Genomic DNA, 19009 nt, shown 5'->3' with positions numbered 1-19009 from the left:
GCTTGACCTGAAATAGCCAAGACAGTCGTTCAAAAGATATGGAGATACTGTGAACACTGGATGAACCAATGTTAAGAAATCCAAACTGCCTGTGACAATGGAAATCGACAGGCTACACATGAGGAAATGAAGTGGCTGCTTGGTCCCCCATCACCAGAATTGCCTCTCTAAAGTTGGTATATGGCAAAGTAATCACTGATGTTGTTGGTAGTCTGAGTTGTTCCTGTGAGTTGTGCTCCGGTAGTTGGATATCTCTCTGTCCCTGCTTGACCCTCTCCCACAGCTTCCTGGCATGGACGATTGAGGAACTCTCATCACTTGGGTTTGACCATCTAGTGAAGAGAAGGGAAGCCAGCCAGGACAGAACCCTAGCCAAACAGCTCGCGCACTGAAAGTCTCACCTATAACCAGAACTTCATGATCTTCTGCTTCTCTGCTGGAAGGTAAACTCCATTCCACAGGAGGTTTTTGATGCAAACATCATCACACTTTACAAAAACAAGGGCGATAGAGGAGACTGTAATATCTAAAAGGGCATCTCATTCCTTGGCATCGTGGGAATGGCCTTTTCTCGGGTCATTCTTAAAAATTCTATCTTAGTGTGTTGGGAAACATGGTCTAGTTTCAGGGTTGGTAGATACACAGTGGACGTGATTTTCTCCATACGCGGCTACAAGAAAAATGTGGGGAAGAAAATTACTTTCTTATATCTCACTCAGGCACTAGACACTGTCAGCAGATTCAGACTCCAAAATATGGAGGAAATTGGCAGCCAAGCACAGTGGTTAGCACTGCTGTCTCACGGCGCCGAGGTCCCAGGTTCGATCCCAGCTCTGGGTCACTGTCCGTGTGGACTTTACAAATTCTCCACGTGTTTGCGTGGGTTTCGCCTCCATAACCCAAAGATGTACAGGGTAGGTGGGTCGGCCATGTTAAATTGCCCCTTCATTGGAAAAATGAATTGGGTACTCTAAATTTATAAAACGAAAGAAAGAAATTGGCAGTCAAGCAGAACTCCCATTCTCACCTGCTGCTTTCCCGAGAACATGCCCTGCTCTGTACACGTTCATGTCTCCATATCTGACAGTTTCAGACTGAAGAATGTATTTAAACAGGGTTGTCTCTGAGCCCACACACTGTTTGGCATCTTTTCCATGCTCCTGACCAGTGCCTCCTCTGCATAATGGAAGGAGTCTACTTTCACACTCGATCAGGCGCTAAGCTCTACAAATTGTCAAATTAATATTGCATCCTGATTGGAGAACTCCTCTCCAGAAACTCAGTTACAAAGACTGATGGATCTGTCTCTCCCACGCCTGTAACTTGTTGCCCTTGACTATAAGCATCAGGAAAACCATTGTCATGGGACAAGGTGTTGCATCTCTGCCCCGATCACACTCTATAACACCGCGTTGTAATTGGTTGGTACATTTTGGGGGTGCATGGTGACATTCTGTCCCTTGGTGCAGAGCTCGATACACGGAGCCTCAGAGCAGGCTGATGGTTTATGAGGCCTGTGTTTTCAACACCTAACTGTAAGGCTGTGAACCATGGAGAACTTACAGCTATTGAGAAAAGGAACTCAACAATTTCCCGCTTTGCTGTCTATGGTGTATTATGGGTACATCCAAGCATAACACAATCATGAATATGGCAATCCTCTCAAAGGCAGATAGTTTTGGCACTAATCAAAGGCAACTTCAGTGGATTGGGCACCTCTGCAAGATAGCCACATACCCACGGACCTTCTATATAGTGAGGTAGCTGGACCTAGATCAACAGTAGGAAACCCAAATCTTTGCTTTAAGGATGCTTGCAAGCGTGACATGAAGGCCCTAAACACTGATTACTGCACTAGGGAGTCACTGGCTGATGACAGGAGGAAATGATGACAGCTCCTGCTAAACAATATTAGAAAACGAAAAACGGAAAGCAAATTGCAGGGGCAGGCAATATAATTTGGAAAACTGCATTGTGCGTTCCCATAAACACTCTTTCAACCTTCAGTCTGAACCTTGGGTCCAGATTTTGAATCATGGGCCGATTTGAAAATCACTGTCCCAGAAGTGGTCTCAGGATCTAATGCCTCCAGGACAGTGTCAGAATCTCAAAGGGCTGGTGACAAGAAGGGATTGGGTAGCTACTGGGTGGCACGGTGGCGCAGTGGTTAGCACTGCTGCCTCACAGCTCCGAGGACCCGGGTTCGATGCCGGCTCTGGGTCACTGTCCGTGTGGAGTTTTCACGTTCTCCCTGTGTCTGCGTGGGTTTCACCCCCACAACCCAAAGATGTGCAAGTTATGTGGATTGGCCACGCTAAATTGCCCCTTAATTGGAAAAAAAAAAGAATTAGGTACCCTAAATTTAAGACCACGTTCTGCTGCTTTCCACCACCTGGCATTCTGAGACACTGCCAGCTCTCCCTGCCACCATGGCTGCCACTTGCTTTTGCCGCTATCACGTGATAGGCAGTGCCCGCCTCCTGGAGGCATTCAGTATACCTATTTGGATGATGAGCTTGCATCCTTCCCCAATAGGGCAATAGAATTTAAAAACAGCATCACTGTGGTTCAGGGTCAGGACTCGGAATTCATCTGGATGTTGGGTTCCTGAACTCACTTTGAAAGTCCAGCCTGTGATGTCTTAAGATATGACCTTCTAACATATTAATTAACTAGATACAAACTGTACTCTAGCATTAAACGTATGACGAGGTATAACACGCAGTTTAATTTCCGACACAGTATTGCTCACAAGAGTAAAGGCAACACACAAAATGAGCACAGTGTTGAGGAGGTTTTTTAAATAAAATTTTATTTAAGTAGGTCATTGAGAAAGCAAGTTAAATAGACCCCCCTTCATCAACACCCCAACTAAACGTAAATCATCCTTATGCGAGCGATCCAATAGAATTTAATGTAAAATAATCCAGCACACACCTTTTTGAACTAAATACAGAAAAAGCATTGATTTTAATTGCAATTAATCAAAACTAAAACACAATCTAAGAGTAGGTCTCCTGATTTGCAGATTTCATTTTTGCTGGAATCACAATGGCAAGGCATTAGAAGTTTCAGAGCAAATAGGAGCTTATCAGATCAAACTACAGTTCAATCATCAATGTACTTTTTGAAATAATTAATATAATACTTTAAAAAGCATCAATTTTTATAGATTGAACTGCTATACAAGGGGGAAATGTGCATCATTAGCTGCATCCTCAGCATTTCCTTCCCTGTGGAAATCTGCCTAAATGCACACACTAATCTTTCCAGTTAATATAGAGAGGAGGTTAAGTGCCCCTTGACCTGACATCTGGAAAGGTGTTTTACCAAGTCTGCTGTTTTCGAATGTTGAGTTTTTGGGGTTTTGTCACAATTAAACTTAACCCTAAAATCAGGAGGCTTATACCGAGTATTCACTAAACAAACAAGCAAAAAATATTTTGTCATTAAATGATGATGCCCAAAAATGTGTTTTTCATTATTTGAAAGTAAAATAGGTGATTGATTTCTAGTTCATTACTGGGCCATAGAATCAATACATCATTGAAATAACTTCAAACAGTTCAGCTGCAAAACACATTATCCGACCATGCACCATGACTTTGCGACATTATCAGCTCTCGATAATACTTTTGGGATCCTGGGAATTCTCCATAATTAACAATTGCTAACAAAATCATGGGGAGATAGAAGTAGAATAGAAACACAAAACCCTGGAAAGATCCAGCTGCCAGGCACCATCGGTGCAGAAAGAAACAGAATTAAAGTTTCAGGTTGGTGACTGGCAAACTTAATGTGAAATTCCAGTTTTTATTTCAGATTTCCAGCATCCAAAGTCTTTTAGTTCGAAATATGCGGCTTTCATTAAATGAAATGAATTTAGCACCTGAGGTCAACACAAAACACTTTGCAATGTAATACAGGAATACTTGCTTTTGTAAGGAGCAACAGGTACTCTCTTTCTCTCTCCTATCATTCAAAGACTCTCTGTTCCCCCACAATTTTTATGGTAGCATTTTCAGTGTCATCCTAAATATAGCTCAGTTTGGCTTTCTCACACTCGTGCATTAAAAGTCCGGACACAATGCATGAACCATCTGCTACAACCCCAAGTTTGATATATAACAATTATACTGGGTGGTTAGGTAGAATCTCAATTTGGTCTGAAAGTATCTTGTTACTCTGCATCACTGAAAGAAAAAGCTTTAAAAGAAAAGACAAACAAAATGGGCCGAAAGTATTTATTTGCTGCTTAGTGATTGGATTGTTATTGAAACAATGGGCACAGTGAGGCAATGAGTTCCACCATCTCTGCAAATGTCTGCGGGTGTCTCCAAGAATACCTTTAGTTTGGGCTGACCAACACGCAACAACTCCAGACAGCTGGTGGCCACTACGTTTGAACATCTTTCTTATGATGAATCTGCTGTGTGTGTGTGTGTGGGGGGGATCTTTCTTATGATGAATCTGCTGTGCGTGTGTGTGTGGGGGGGGGGGGGGGGGGGTCCTTTCTCTGCTGAGCTCTGGTCGGTATATAACATGTATCTGGCAGTGATGCTTTGAATCATTGATCATTGGCTAATGATTTCCATCATCTGGCTGCAGTCTTAGAACCGGGTTTTTTTCATGTGCCATTGGCCAGCACGGTAGCACAGTGGTTAGCACTGGTGCATCACAGCTCAAGCGTCCTAAATTCGATTCCCGGCTTGGGTCACTGTCTGTGCAGAGTCTGCACGTTCTCCCCGTGTCTGCGTGGGTTTCCTCCGGGTGCTCCGGTTTCCTCCCACAGTCCAAAGATGTGCAGGTGAGGTGGGTTGGCCATGCTAAATTGCCCTTAGTGTCCAAAATGTGAGGTTAGGTTATGGGGTTAGGGCGGGGGTGTGGGCTTAAGTAGGGTGATCTTTCCAAGGGCCGGTGCAGACTCGATGGGGCGAATGGCCCACGTCTGCACTGTAACTTCTATGTTTCCAGTTACTTCAATCTAATGAAGAAATGATTCTCTCAGCACAATGCAGTCATCGAGAGATAGGCACCAGGTAAGCTGAGTGCATTAATTTACAGATTAGCAGCAGTGGAAAGCAGGACGTGTTCTTCATTAAAGCTGCAACATCCTGGTCCCTGGGAGCCTCAAATTTTTGCACCTTCCCTTATTTGTCCCGAATCTGTATCATCCAGGTGTCTGCGGGTGGGTTTACATTGTGTATTTAGTATTGAAAACTCCTTATATGTAAACTTGTGACGGGAATAACTGGCATTCAAGGCTGTGAGGCACTGAGATATGGCGTGGATGGAGCACGGGTGAGATATGGCGTGGATGGAGCACGGGTGAGGTTCCGGAGGACTAGAGAATTGCTAATGTTGTCCCTTTGTTTAAGAAGGGTAGCAGGGATAATCCAGGGAATTATAGACCTGTGAGCTTGACGTAAGTGGTAGGCAAACTGTTGGAGAAGATACTGAGGGATAGGATCTATTCACATTTGGAAGAAAATAGACTTATCAGTGAAAGGCAGCATGGTTTTGTGCAGGGAAGGTCATGTCTTACAAACCTAATAGAGTTCTTTGAGGAAGTGACAAAGTTAATTGATGAGGGAAGGGCTGTAGATGTCAGATACATGGACTTCAGTAAGGCGTTTGATAAAGTTTCCCATGGCAGGTTGATGGAAAAAGTGAAGTCGTATTGGGTTCAGGGTGTACTAGCTAGATGGATAAAGAACTGGCTGGGCAACAGGAAACAGAGAGTAGTGGTGGAAGGGAGTGTCTCAAAATGGAGAAAGGTGACTAGTGGTGTTCCACGGGGATCCGTGCTCGGACCACTGTTGTTTGTGATATACATAAATGATCTGGACGAAGGTATAAGTGGTCTGATGAGCAAGTTTGCAGATGATACTAAGATTGGTGGAGTTGCAGATAGCGAGGCGGACTGTCAGAGAATACAGCAAAATATAGATAGATTGGAGAGTTGGGCAGAGAAATGGCAGATGGAGTTCAATCCAGGCAAATGCGAGGTGATGCATTTTGGAAGATCTAACTCAAGAGCAGACTATATGGTCAATGGAAGAATCCTGGGGAAAATTGATGTACAGAGAGATCTGGGAGTTCAGGTCCATTGTACCCTGAAGGTGGCAACGCAGGTGGATAGAGTGGTCAAGAAGGCATACAGCATGCTTGCCTTCATCGGACGGGGTATTGAGTACAAGAGTCGGCAGGTCATGTTACAGTTGTATCGGACTTTGGTTAGGCCACATTTGGAATACTGCGTGCGGTTCTGGTCGCCACATTACCAGAAGGATGTGGATGCTTTAGAGAGGGTGCAGAGGAGGTTCACCAGGATGTTGCCTGGTATGGAGGGTGCTAGCTATGAAGAAAGGTTGAGTAGATTAGGATTGTTTTCATTGGAAAGACAGAGGTTGAGGGGAGACCTGATTGAGGTCTACAAAATTATGAGAGGTATGGACAGGGTGGATAGCAACAAGCTTTTTCCAAGAGTGGGGGTGTCAATTACAAGGGGTCACGATTTCAAGGTGAGAGGGGAAAAGTTTAAGGGAGATGTGTGTGGAAAGTTTTTTACGCAGAGCGTGGTGGGTGCCTGGAATGCTTTGCCAGCGGAGGTGGTAGAGGCGGGTACGCTAGCATCATTTAAGATGCATCTGGACAGACATATGAACGGGTGGGGAACAGAGAGAAGTTGACCTTGGAAAATAGGCGACAGGTTTAGATAAAGGATCAGGATCGGCGCAGGCTGGGAGGGCCGAAGGGCCTGTTCCTGTGCTGTAATTTTCTTTGTTCTTGTTCTCTGCTTAACTTTTAACTCTGTGGGACTAGGGGGCGATATTTGATTTGAACCAGAAGAAGTAAATCAGAGTGAGAAAACTTTGGAAACCTGAAATAAAAAGGAAAAACCCTGGAAATCCTCTGCAGGTTAGGCAGGAGAGGGAAAGGTAGGGTTAATATTTCAGCTCACTGACCATTCGTCAGAACCAGAAACAATTTATCATCTGTACAGCTTATAAGTAAGACGGTTAAATTCTGCAGAGAGATTGGCTGGGTGGCTTATCTTCCCCTGAGTTTAAATGATTGAGGTGTGATCTTATTTTAAAATGTTAAAAGGTTGCTGATATAATGGGCCAAATGGCCTCCTTCTGTACTGTACCAATGCTGTGAATCTGGATTCAGTTAGACAGTTTCCTCGGGTGTGGGAAATGAAAAGGAGACTCCTCAAATTAGAGGCAAAACATTCAGGAGGGAAAACAGTTGTGGAAGATAACTGGATCTGTCAAAATGGAGACGGATGGGTTATTGTTGAGCTCGGGCATGGAGGGATATGGAGATTACGGTAGATGGAGTTGAGGTTCTGATGAACAATGCTCAAATTCAATGACAGAACAAGCTCAAGGGATTGAATGACCTCCTTCTCTTTTGCACAGATCAATGTTTGGGCAGCACGGTAGCATAGTGGTTAGCATAATTGCTTCACAGCTCCAGGGTCCCAGGTTTGATTCCCGGCTTGGGTCACTGTCTGTGCGGAGTTTGCACGTTCTCGCCGTGTCCGCGTGGGTTTCCTCCGGGTGCTCCGGTTTCCTCCCACAGTCCAAAGATGTGCAGGTTAGGTGGATTGACCATGCTAAATTGCCCTCAGTGTTGGGTAGGGTTACTGGGTTATGGAGTTATGGGGATAGGGTGGAGGTGTGGGCTTTGGTAGGGTGCTCTTTCCAAGAGCCAGTGCAGACTCGATGGGCCGAATGGCCTCCTTCTGCACTGTAACTTCTATGACAAGAGAAATGGGGGTGGGGAGGGGAAGTGATACACGGAAAATTTGGCAAAGCTGAGGGAGGGTCTAGTGGGTCAGGAGTGTGATGGAATGAAGAATCCGTGTTGGTATCTAAAGGCTCTGTGCTCTTGTGCTCTGTTGGTTGCTGTGCAGCAGGTAGAATTGTTCCAGTTAACCTCAAGCTCAGAAACTGAGCCAGGATTCTTGCTCCTGCCATTGGCGGGAACTGCATGGTAGTGGCAAGGTCAGTGATAAGTTTCAGATTGCTCTTAGCCGCTGAGCTTTAAGGGCCAGGTTTAACTGGCGGGGAAGGTTGCTTGGGCTGGATCAGGAACTACAATGTCCACAGTACCCTGAGACTTGGAAAACATCAACTCTATGGCTTGGTCTGCTGTGAGACTCCTTGCTGAATACAGTGGGGAGTCCACCCTGATTTCAGGCAAGAGGAGACTTTTACCAACAGTGCCAGGCAATCAAGTAAGTGATTGGGGATGAGGTGATAAACCACCTGGCAGTCAGCAGATCAGGGTGCGAAGGAATACTGCGGAGAAAATGCAGACAAACGGAAAGCTCACGACTCTGCATACAACTGACTTTGGCATTCAGGGACTTCAAGCATCCTGCCGTCACATCAGAGTTCTGTGAACTGCTATCACCAATTTCTTCAAATCCTCATCTTCCGGGCAGGCAAATGAGAAAGGAAGGTTTTAACCGAGCAGTCAGCTGGGGAGATTTAAAGCCATCTCCTAGAGATTAAAAAGGAGGGCTTTTGTGTTCGCCCTCCTACTCGACGGTTTATTACCAAAGGTGTGGACCATTAACTATGCTCTGAATAATTGATATCAGCTATCAGATTGAGCTCTGTTAATCGAGACAATTGGATTGTTTAATACTACACTCTCAGGCAGTGATCTTGTTTCAGATGGAACACTGGACCCTCTCAAAAACAAAAGGGAAGAAAACGTTTGAAATTACAGAGTGCTTCTCATTCAGACATCTAACAAACCAAATGCCCCAAATTGCCTGAGGTTTGCTGTTGGGCCGTTAGCTGCCTTTGATATCTCGGTCCCAGTGAAAGCAGGTCTATTGGTGGCGGGTTGGTGCTTGCTGGGGTCTGCAGCAACTGGAATCTCTGTCACCTTTCAGTTGCATATCCGTGAAGTCATCTCTTTCTGAGAAGGAGAACAAAGATATTTTTTAAGATGATGATTATAAACTCGACAAAGTTTCCCGATGTGGAAATTATTGAGCCATGGTCAGCCAAAACTGATCGAAATGTTTTTAAAATGTGCACCAGATCATAAGAGGATCATTGCGAAAACGGTTTTGTGTGTTTGTCTGTCAGTTCAATACACGGAGAGGTCCCTGTGATACCAGCAATTGTCCATCTGCAATTCCTCCCTGTACAAAGGGGTACATTCTCAATGTACAGCTACGCAGTATCCAACCCTGTGATGCCATCCAGGAAAGTAGGGGCCAGATTTAAATCCCAGTTTTGGGTGAGTTGCCTCATTTCAGCTGCTGTTGAGAAAGGTTCAGTGTTTTTCACAAGTATTTTTATGAAAGATTGAATTGCCACCAGAGCTCACGGAGAGGATTCTGATTTAATGTACCTTTTATCCATAAGCTTGTAAGTTCCCCATTCTCAAATACCTGTCTGACTCGCTTTTAAACTTATTGATAGAATCAGCTTCCGCCACCTTTTTTGGCCTGAGCATGCCAGATCCCAACAATTCTCTGAGAGGAAACATTTCTTTGAATCTCTCTTCTAGATCTTTTGCGAATGACTTTAAGGGTTGTTTTTTTCTCTCTTCACTTTATCAATACCTCTGACCAGCGTTTGCCACCTCCCCTCCCTCCAGTGTCTTCACCCTTTCACAGAGGTCAGTTCCTGCTGCATAACAAACTGCCTGTCAGAAGCTTGTGTTTTTCTGTTTGTATCCAGCTGGTGGAGCTCATTCCATGAGCAACATTGTTCTACGGTAAAATGTGTCTCCAAAATCCATGGGCGGCACGGTAGCACAGTGGTTGGCACTGTTGCTTCACAACGCCAGGATCCCGGGTTTGATTCCCGGCTTGGGTCACTGTCTATGTGGAGTCTGCACGGGTTTCCTCCGGGTGCTCCGGTTTCCTCCCACAAGTCCCGAAAGACGTGCTGTTAGGTGAATTGGACATTCTGAGTTCTCCCTCCGTGTACCCAAACAGGCGTCAGAATGTGGCGCCTAGGGGCTTTTCACAGTAACTTCACTGCAGTGTTAATGTAAACCTACAAAAAATAAATCTTCAATCCTCCTTTCAAAGACACCTTTTTAATGAAAAATAAGTATACGGTATAAGCACTTTTCCAATCAGGGGGTGGAAATTAGATATCGTAAATGCCTGAAAGTGAAATATTGCACATGCAGGAAGTCAAATAGATGTCGGGACAGCACTGAGGGTGAGCAGCTGAGGTTTGAGGGTGAAACCTTCAACCTAAGAGAAGAAGAAGAAGAAGAAATCGCTTATTGTCATAAGTAGGCTTCAATGAAGTTACTGTGAAAAGCCCCTAGTCGCCACATTCTGGCGCCTGTTCGGGGAGGCCGGTACGGGAAGAGGTATGAATAAGCAAATTCATTGGAGTTTTACCAGTTGAACAATGGAAAGAAAGATGCATTAAAGAAATAAAGAATGGCTGAGCTACTGAGACATTTCAAAGGAAAGGGCAAATAAATCAACGAGATGGAAAGGACAAAAGATCTCTGGATCAATCAGGTTTGAAATTAAATTTAGTTTTCAATTTGTTCCTGGAATACGACTTTGATGGCCGACATTTATTGCCTGTCCCTCAGTGGTGGTGAGCCGCCTTGAATTTCAGCAGACCATGTGGTGTAGATATGCTCTCCCCAGATATCCCAAAACCCTTTACAGTCAATGGAAAACATTTCAAAGTGTGGCCATTGTTGTTGGCAAAACACATGACATCCAGTTTGCAAGCTCCCAAATGCAGCAGTGTAATAATCACCAGATCAACTTTTTTGTCATGTTGCCTGAGGGATTAATATTGATCTGGACATTGGATAGAACTACCCTAGTATTCAAAATAGGGCCGGGGATCTTTGACGTCCACCTGAGGGGACTGGCAGGCCTTGGTTAAACATTTAATCTCACAGAGGCTGGGTGCACATGGTCTGCTCGGGGAGGACCCTGCACAAGAGGAGCTTGACCCAGAAGAGCGGGGGCCAGCTGGTGAGGCTTGAGTGCCAACCATTCAACAGGCTGTGGAGGAGGTACGAAGGAGGTGCCACATCATATAGTATACAGTTAGCACCCATCCTTCGAGGAGATGCTGGACCACCTTTGCCACCAAACACTTCAGCTAACCAGGGAGACCGTGCGCCACCTGTGCCAGATGATGACACACCTGGCACGGCGGGGTTTGGAGGAGGATACCCGCTCCCGGTCGCCGTCAAGGTGGCAGTCACCCTGAATGTTATGCCTCTGCGACTTTCCAGAGTCTGAGGCTGAGACTCAGCTGAGCCTCAGGGGCTGAGCGGGGACCTGTCTAGGATCTTGCAGACATCTGTACTCAGGTGTATCTGCGCTGTGATCGATGCCCTGTGTGCCCGATGCAGACCAGCTGGCAGATGTGTTCGTGGACATCTTCAACCTCTCCTTACTCAGTTCCGAGGTTCCCACCTGCTTCAAGACCACCATCATACCGGTGCCAAAGAAGAACCAGGCAATGTGCCTTAATGACTATCGCATGATCGATGTATTCAGTCGTAATTAAACGCTTTGAGAGGTTGGTCATGAGACGCATCACCTCCATACTCCCAGAACACCTTGATGATCCACTGCAATTTGCATACCTCTGCAACCGGTCCACAGCAGATGCCATCTTCCTGGCCCGACACTCAACCCTAGAGCATTTCGACAGCAAGGACTCCTATGTCAGACTCCTATTCATTTATTCATTTTTTTAAAATTTAGATTACCCAATTATTTTTTCCAATTAAGGGCAATTTAGCGTGGCCAATCCACCTACTCTGCACATTTTTGGGTTGTGGGGGCGAAACCCACGCAGACACGGGGAGAATATGCAAACTCCACACGGACAGTGACCCAGAGACGGGATCGAACCTGGGACCTCAGCGCTGTGAGGCAGCTGTGCTAACCACTAGGCCACCATGCTGCCCTAGACTCCTATTCATTGACTACAGCTCTACCTTCAACACTGTAATCCCAGCCAAACTCATATCCAAACTCCAAAACCTAACCTTGGCTCCTCACTCTGCAACAGGATCCTCGACTTCCTGACCCATAGACCACAATCAGTAAGGATACCATCAGGACACCTCCTCCACGATAGTGCTCAGTACCAGGGCCCCACAAAGCTGCGTACTTAACCTCCTACTGTACTCCCTATACACACACAACTCCATCTACAAGTTTGCTGATGACACGACCGTAGTGGGTCGAATCTCAAACAACGACAAGTCAGAGTACAGGAGGGAGATAGAGAACCTAGTGGAGTGGTGTAATGACAACAATCTCTCCCTCAATGCCGGCAAAACTAAAGAGCTGGTCATTGACTTCAGGAAACAAAGTACTGTACACACCCCTGTCAGCATCAATGGAGCCAAGGTGGAGATGGTTTGACAGCTTCAAATTCCTAGGTGTGCACATCTCCAACAATCTGTCCTGGTCCACCCACGTCGACGCTACGACCAAAAAAGTACAACAGTGCCTATACTTCCTCAGAAAACTAAGGAAATTCGGCATGTCCACATTGACTCCTACCAATTTTTACAGGTGCACCATAGAAAGCATCCTATCTGGCTGCATCACAGCCTGGTATGGCAACTACCCAGCCCAAGACCGTAGAAACTACAGAGAGTCATGAACACAGCCCAGTCCATTACACAAACCCACCTTCCATCCATTGACTCCATCGACACCTCCCGCTGCCTGGGGAAAGCGGGCAGCATAATCAAAGATCCCTCCCACATGGCTTACTCACTCTTCCAACTTCTTCCAACGGGCAGGAGATACAGAAGTCTGAGAACACACCGTAATAGATTCAAAAACAGCTTCTTCCCCGCTGTTACCAGACTCCTGCTCTTATGGACTGATCTGAACTCTTCACACATCTTCTCGACTGAGTAGTGCTATACTCCATATGCTCACCCGATACATGCGTCTATGTATTTACATTGTGTATTTATGTTTGCCCTATGTATTTTTTTCATGTACGGAACGATCTGTATGGCGAACAATACCTTTCACTGTACCTTGGTACACGTCACAATAAACAAATCCAAATCCACCCCACTGACCAGGGGAGTTCCGACCATTAACGCAGGGTAACAGATTACTTCGGAAAGAGTTGGCACTATGACTAAGTGGAAGCCAAACAATTAACAAAATAAAAATGCAACAACTGTGTCAGGTCTGACCCAGAACACAATGAGGAATGGGTGGGAAAAGGTGGAATCCTTTGAAATAATGAACCACATCTGCCCACACAATGCCAGGCACTAAGATCAGCCAGTGAACATTGTGAAGTAATGATTACAATTATTGTGGCTTTAATTAGAAGCCACATGATTCCCTGTTCTTTTAACACAAGAAACACTGCAGCTTTTTCACGTTGGAACGTTCTGAAGGGAAACAGATCTTTTATTTAAAAGCTTTAATGTCTGCAATAGCCTTTGATTTTGGATAATAAAAACAAAGCCAGCAAATGCACACAGCTGCCTAAAGAGAAAATGACCAGCTCTTTGGGTCATTCAGACGTTGCCCAAAGATCTCGTTAGGAAACTGATGTCGACAGGTGGTGTAGTTCACATGAAGCAGTTTCAAAGCTAAGAGATGTTAAAGTGGGATTGAAGCGGACAAAGTGGTTCTAATCATTGTTATTGCTGCGCATTCCTCTTTAGCCTCTCGCACCATCTGTTTCTCCACCCCCGCCCCTTCTCACTTGCCCCAGGGGGCTGGATCTCACCTTTGCTCTGGATAGGTCGCTGGCGGCGCGAGATCAAAGAAACAGGAGGAGGGGGCGGAGAGCAGTCTTTCTGGAGGCCCCGAGTATTAAACTGGCACTATCCCCACAGAATGAGGAGGACAATATTCCATTGCATAGATCATCCTGACTTAAGCTCTGCACACTCCAACTTCACAAACTAAACGCACAAGATTTAGGGATCATTCCCTCTTCTGCCAACTCATCTGGTTCGAACATTGAGCAACTGAGCACTAGGCCGGCTGATCGCAGCTTGCATGCTGGGCCTCAGCATTAAGGGTTAGATCAGGGGAAATGAAATGTGGCAGGGAGATTAAAGCAGGGGACACGCATCGACATACAGGTTTTATTCTTTCACAGGATGCGGGTGTCGCAGGTTAGGCCAGCATTTACTGTTCATCCCTAATTGCCTTCGAGAAGGTGATGGTGAGCTGCCTCCATGAACCGCTGCAGTCCCTGTGGTGTAGGTACACCCACAGTGCAGTTAGGAAGAGAGCATCTTTTTAAAAGAATTTACAAAATGATTAAACCTCACTTTGTATAGTGAACTAGTGTCCAGGGCTGGGAATCTCTGACCTGGAGGCCAAGTGCTCCCACGAGCGAAGAATCACTACTGGTCTTTGCTGGTGCCAGGGGCGGGGTCTGGGATGAGAGTCTCCCCTCCACCGTGCAACATTATGCATGGGGGAGAGTTTGTCGGAATCCCGGTATTGGGCCACCATACCGAGCGGACAGTCCAATACCTAAGTCCTGCGGCAGGCTCCCCTCCCCTGCAAATCCTGCCCTTCCCTGCCCCACCATTGACAAATAGGAGCATCCACCCGCCCAGCTAGGGAATAACAGGTCACCCCCTACTGCACATACACATGAGGGTGACCCGACCACCCACAATGATCCCCCCCCCCCCCCCCCCCCAAACCTCCTGGTCATTTCCTCTTTTCCTCTGCAGAAAGCCCTTAACTCCTTTTGATGTGGCAAGGAGCTGTTAATTATAGCAAGAGTGTTTATAACCATTGTGGTTAGCATCAAAGTAGGGTAATTGAGATGCATTCAAGCATGAAGGAAAAAATAAATAAATTAACAAACCCCACTCCCCCCAAGCCTTTGCCTGGATCAATAAAAGTGTCAATCAATGGTTGGTGCACTGTATTGCAGTGTAAAATTGAATGGAAGATTTGCATTTCAAAGGCTGTCCAAGAATTTGAAGCCCTTTGAAGTATACTTTACCTTTCAGTAAGCCTCTGACACTTGTAACTGCTCCTGCTTTAAACAATTTTGTCTTAGGCAGCAGATGTTGGGGAGGGTAAGTTTCACTCTCCTGCTGAGACTCTCTTCAGCTTTCAGTCAGAGCTGTCTGATGGGGGGTCTCTCATGGGAGAGGGGGTCTCTGAGAAGGGGGTCACTAATGGGGGGGGGAATTTTCATCGGTGGGGTCTCTGATTGGGGGGGTCGCTCTGATGAGGGGTCTCTCGTGGGATCTCTCTCTGTCTTGGGAGTCTCTCTCTCTTGGAGGGTCTCTCTCTCTCTCTCTCTTGGGGGGGTCTCTCTCTCTCTCTCTTGGGGAGGTCTCACTCTCCGTCTCGGGGAGGTCTCACTCTCTCTCAGGGAGGTGCAGAGGAGATTCACCTTGATGTTGCCTGGGCTGGAGCGTCTCAGCTGTGAAGAGAGGCTGGATAGGCTGGGGCTGTTTTTCTTGGAGCAGAGAAGGCGGAGGGGGAAATTATGAAAGACATAGGGCAGGATTCTCCGTTTTAGCGGCAACTCATCCTGTATGAAATTTGCAGCATCTCTATTGTTGAATTTTGTGAGAGATTGTACTGAGCGGAGCATAATGACAGGGATGCCTCGATCTTTAATTTCACAACCCTCAACTCAAAGGATTTTACCCTGTATCTTGCTGGCAGCGTCAACTGATTATGAGGGCAGCAGAGCATCGGGATCACAGTGAATGACAGGAACCACAGTACCATGCTTCAACCAATGAGATCCAAGGGTTGAAAAAGAGATGGAAATGACAGATAAATATTTGAAGGAGGGAAAATTAAAGGGTTAAGGGGGAAGAAAAGGGAGCGTGGGACTAATTGGATAACTCTTTCAAAGAGATAGCATAAATATGATACCCTGAATGGCCTCCTTCTGTGCTGTGAGATTCTACCAGACAGAAGTGGGAAATATTTGCCTGCAAACAAGGAATGAAATGAAAGAAGAGAGGTTGATTGGTATTCTTGGTCGGGGGTGAGTTATTTTCACCCATGACACTGGTTACTAGAAGAGAATAAAAAATCTGGGAAGGGACCGTGCTATTTATCATCCCCTGGACATCATGTGCAAATCTCGGAGGTTAAAAAATAATTGCAACTTGGATGTAGCAGTTCATTCCTCCCAAAAATTCAATCCAATTGTCCAATGGGTTCATAAAATGCTGAGTTACCATCCTTGCTCCATTCTCTTTTCTGTCCTGACTACTTTCTGTCCAGAGGGTGATGAAGCAACAGATTCTGACGGCCATTGTTCACATTTAGCTGTTTGGGGGGGATTCAAGTACGGCGCTGGACGGCTCGGTGCTCGCTCCCCTCCCTTTTCCACACTCACTGACTCTTTTGACAAGGGCACAGCCATGTTTTGGGATTATTACTGACAATCACAAGTAATTAAAGACTGAGAATTTATGATTCAAAGTGTTAAGATCCGGAGCAGTTTTATTTACGGTTTTCCCTTGTGGGAAGAACAACAAGTGACCAAGCCTAAATACTGGGCAAGATTTTTATTCAATGCAAACCCACCCACTTGCAGCAAGTTAAAATTGGGTTAATTGCCTGTCTCTATTATTGGTAATCCAATAATTAAATAAAACTGGGAGTCAATAGGAAGGGAGCAGTGTAACCCAGGTTCAATGACCTCAAGAAAGAACATAGTTGTTGTCTGGCAGTACGCTACCAGCCAATTATTGGATCGCATTGCTGGAACATTATCAAAAGATGAGAAAGCAAAGCTCAAGTTTTATGATCAACGGAACGATGAGATTAAATTACTGCCGCTTCACTCATTGCCAATTATTATCTGCTTAAAACTTCCTTTTAAATAGAATTAACAATCATATGGCGGGAATTATGGAGCATGTAATAGAAATAATAAGGCATCATCGAGATGCAACTGTAAGATATCAAAGAGTCAGAGAGGTCTACAACACAGAACAGGCCCTTCACCCGATCGCGTCTGCGCCAGTCAAAAACAATCACCTAACCATTCCAATCCCATTTTCCAGCACTCGGTCCATAGCCGTGTCTGCTCTGGGATCGCAAGTGTACATCTAAGTGCATCTTAAACGTTATGAGGGTCTCTGCCTCTACCCCACTTTCAGACAGCGAGTTCCAGACTCCCACCACCCTCTGGGTGAAAGGTTTTTCCTCCCATCCGCTCTAAACCTCCTGCCCCTTACCTCACATCCCCTCTAAACCTCCTGCCCCTTACCTCACATCCCCTCTATACCTCCTGCCCCTTACCTCACATCCACTCTAAACCTCCTGCCCCTTACCTCACATCCCCTCTAAACCTCCTGCCCCTTACCTCACATCTCCTCTAAACCTCCTGCCCCTTACCTCACATCCCCTCTAAACCTCCTGCCCCTTACCTCACATCCCCTCTAAACCTCCTGCCCTCACCTTAAATCCCCTCTAAACCTCCTGCTCCTTACCTTAAATCTCTGCCCCCTGGTTATTGATCCCTCCACCAAGGGGAAAGGTTTCTTCCTGTCTACTCTATTTATACCCCTCATAATTTTATACACCTCAATCATGTCCCCCCTTAGTCTCCTCTGCTCCAAGGAAAACAATCCCAGTCTATCCAATCACTCTTCATAACTCAAACTCTCCAGCCCAGGCACCATCCTGGTAAATCTCCTCTGCACCCTTTTCAGGGCTATCACATCCCTCCTGTAATGTGGATTCCAGAACTGCCACAATACTCCAGCTGTGGCCTAACCAACATTTTATACAGTTCCAGCATAACCTTCCTGCTCTGAAACTCTGTACCGAGGCCAATAAAGACAAGTTTACCATATGCCTTCTGACCCACTGTATCCACCTGCCCTGCAACCTTAAGGGACCAGTGTATATGCACACCAAGGTCCCTCTGATTCTCAGTGCTTCCCAGGGTCCTGCCGTTTATCATGTATTCCCCTTGCCTTGTTTGTCCTGCCCAAGTGCATCACCTCACACTTATCCCGATTGAATTCCATTTGCCACTGATCAGCCCATCTGACCGGCCCGTAAATATCCTCCTGTATTCGAAGGCTATCCTCCTCATGATTTACCACCTCACCAATTTTCATATAGAATATAGAACATAGAACAGAACAGCACAGAACAGGCCCTTCGGCCCTCAATGTTGTGCCGAGCCTTGTTCAAAACCAAGATCAAGCTATCCCACTCCCTGTCATTCTGGTGTGCTCCATGTACCTATCCAATAACCGCTTGAAAGTTCCTAAAGTGTCCGACTCCATTATCACAGCAGGCAGTCCATTCCACACCCTAATCACTCTGAGTAAAGAACCTACCTCAGACATCCCTCCTATATCTCCCACCTTGAATCTTATAGTTATGCCCACTTGTAACAGCTACATCCACCCGAGGAAATAGTCTCTGAACGTCCACTCTATCTATCTCCCTCATCATCTTATAAACCTCTATTAAGTCGCCTCTCATCCTCCTCCGCTCCAAAGAGAAAAGCCCTAGCTCCCTCAACCTTTCCTCATAAGACCTATGCTGCAAACCAGGCAGCATCCTGGTAAATCTCCTTTGCACCATTTCCAATGCTTCCACATCCTTCCTATAGTGAGGTGACCAGAACTGCACACAATACTCCAAATGTGGTCTCACCAGGGTCATGTACAGTTGCAGCATAACCCCACGGCTCTTAAACTCAAGCCCCCTGTTAATAAACACTAACACGCTATAAGCCTTCTTCACGGCTCTATCCACTTGAGTGGCAACCTTCAGAGATCTATGGACATAAACCCCAAGATCTCTCTGTTCCTCCACATTCCTCAGAACCCTGCCTTTGACCCTGTCATCCACATTCAAATTTTTCCCCCCAAAATGAATCACCTCACACTTATCAGGGTTAAACTCCATCTGCCATTTTTTGGCCCAGCTCTGCATCCTATCAATGTCTCTTTGCAGCCTACAACAGCCCTCCACCTCATCCACTATTCCACCACTCTTGGTGTCATCAGCAAA

General features: G+C 45.9%; 1 protein-coding gene across 8 annotated transcripts in view; it reads right to left on the bottom strand.

Moving 5' to 3' along the window:
* Positions 1-8635: 8635 nt before the first annotated feature.
* Positions 8636-19009, bottom strand: part of LOC119970054 (MOB kinase activator 3B) — a 148719-nt gene continuing 138345 nt past the window's right edge. For all 8 annotated transcript variants that reach the window (XM_038804013.1, XM_038804016.1, XM_038804019.1 and 5 more), the window contains exon 4: positions 8636-8943. In XM_038804013.1, coding sequence (XP_038659941.1) covers positions 8914-8943 — 30 coding nt within the window. In that variant the 3' untranslated portion in view covers positions 8636-8913. The remainder of the gene's footprint in view (positions 8944-19009) is intronic.

This window comes from Scyliorhinus canicula, chromosome 8, assembly GCF_902713615.1.
Source record: "Scyliorhinus canicula chromosome 8, sScyCan1.1, whole genome shotgun sequence".
NCBI classification, from domain to species: domain Eukaryota; kingdom Metazoa; phylum Chordata; class Chondrichthyes; order Carcharhiniformes; family Scyliorhinidae; genus Scyliorhinus; species Scyliorhinus canicula.
This window is presented reverse-complemented; position numbering and strand designations above follow the sequence as displayed.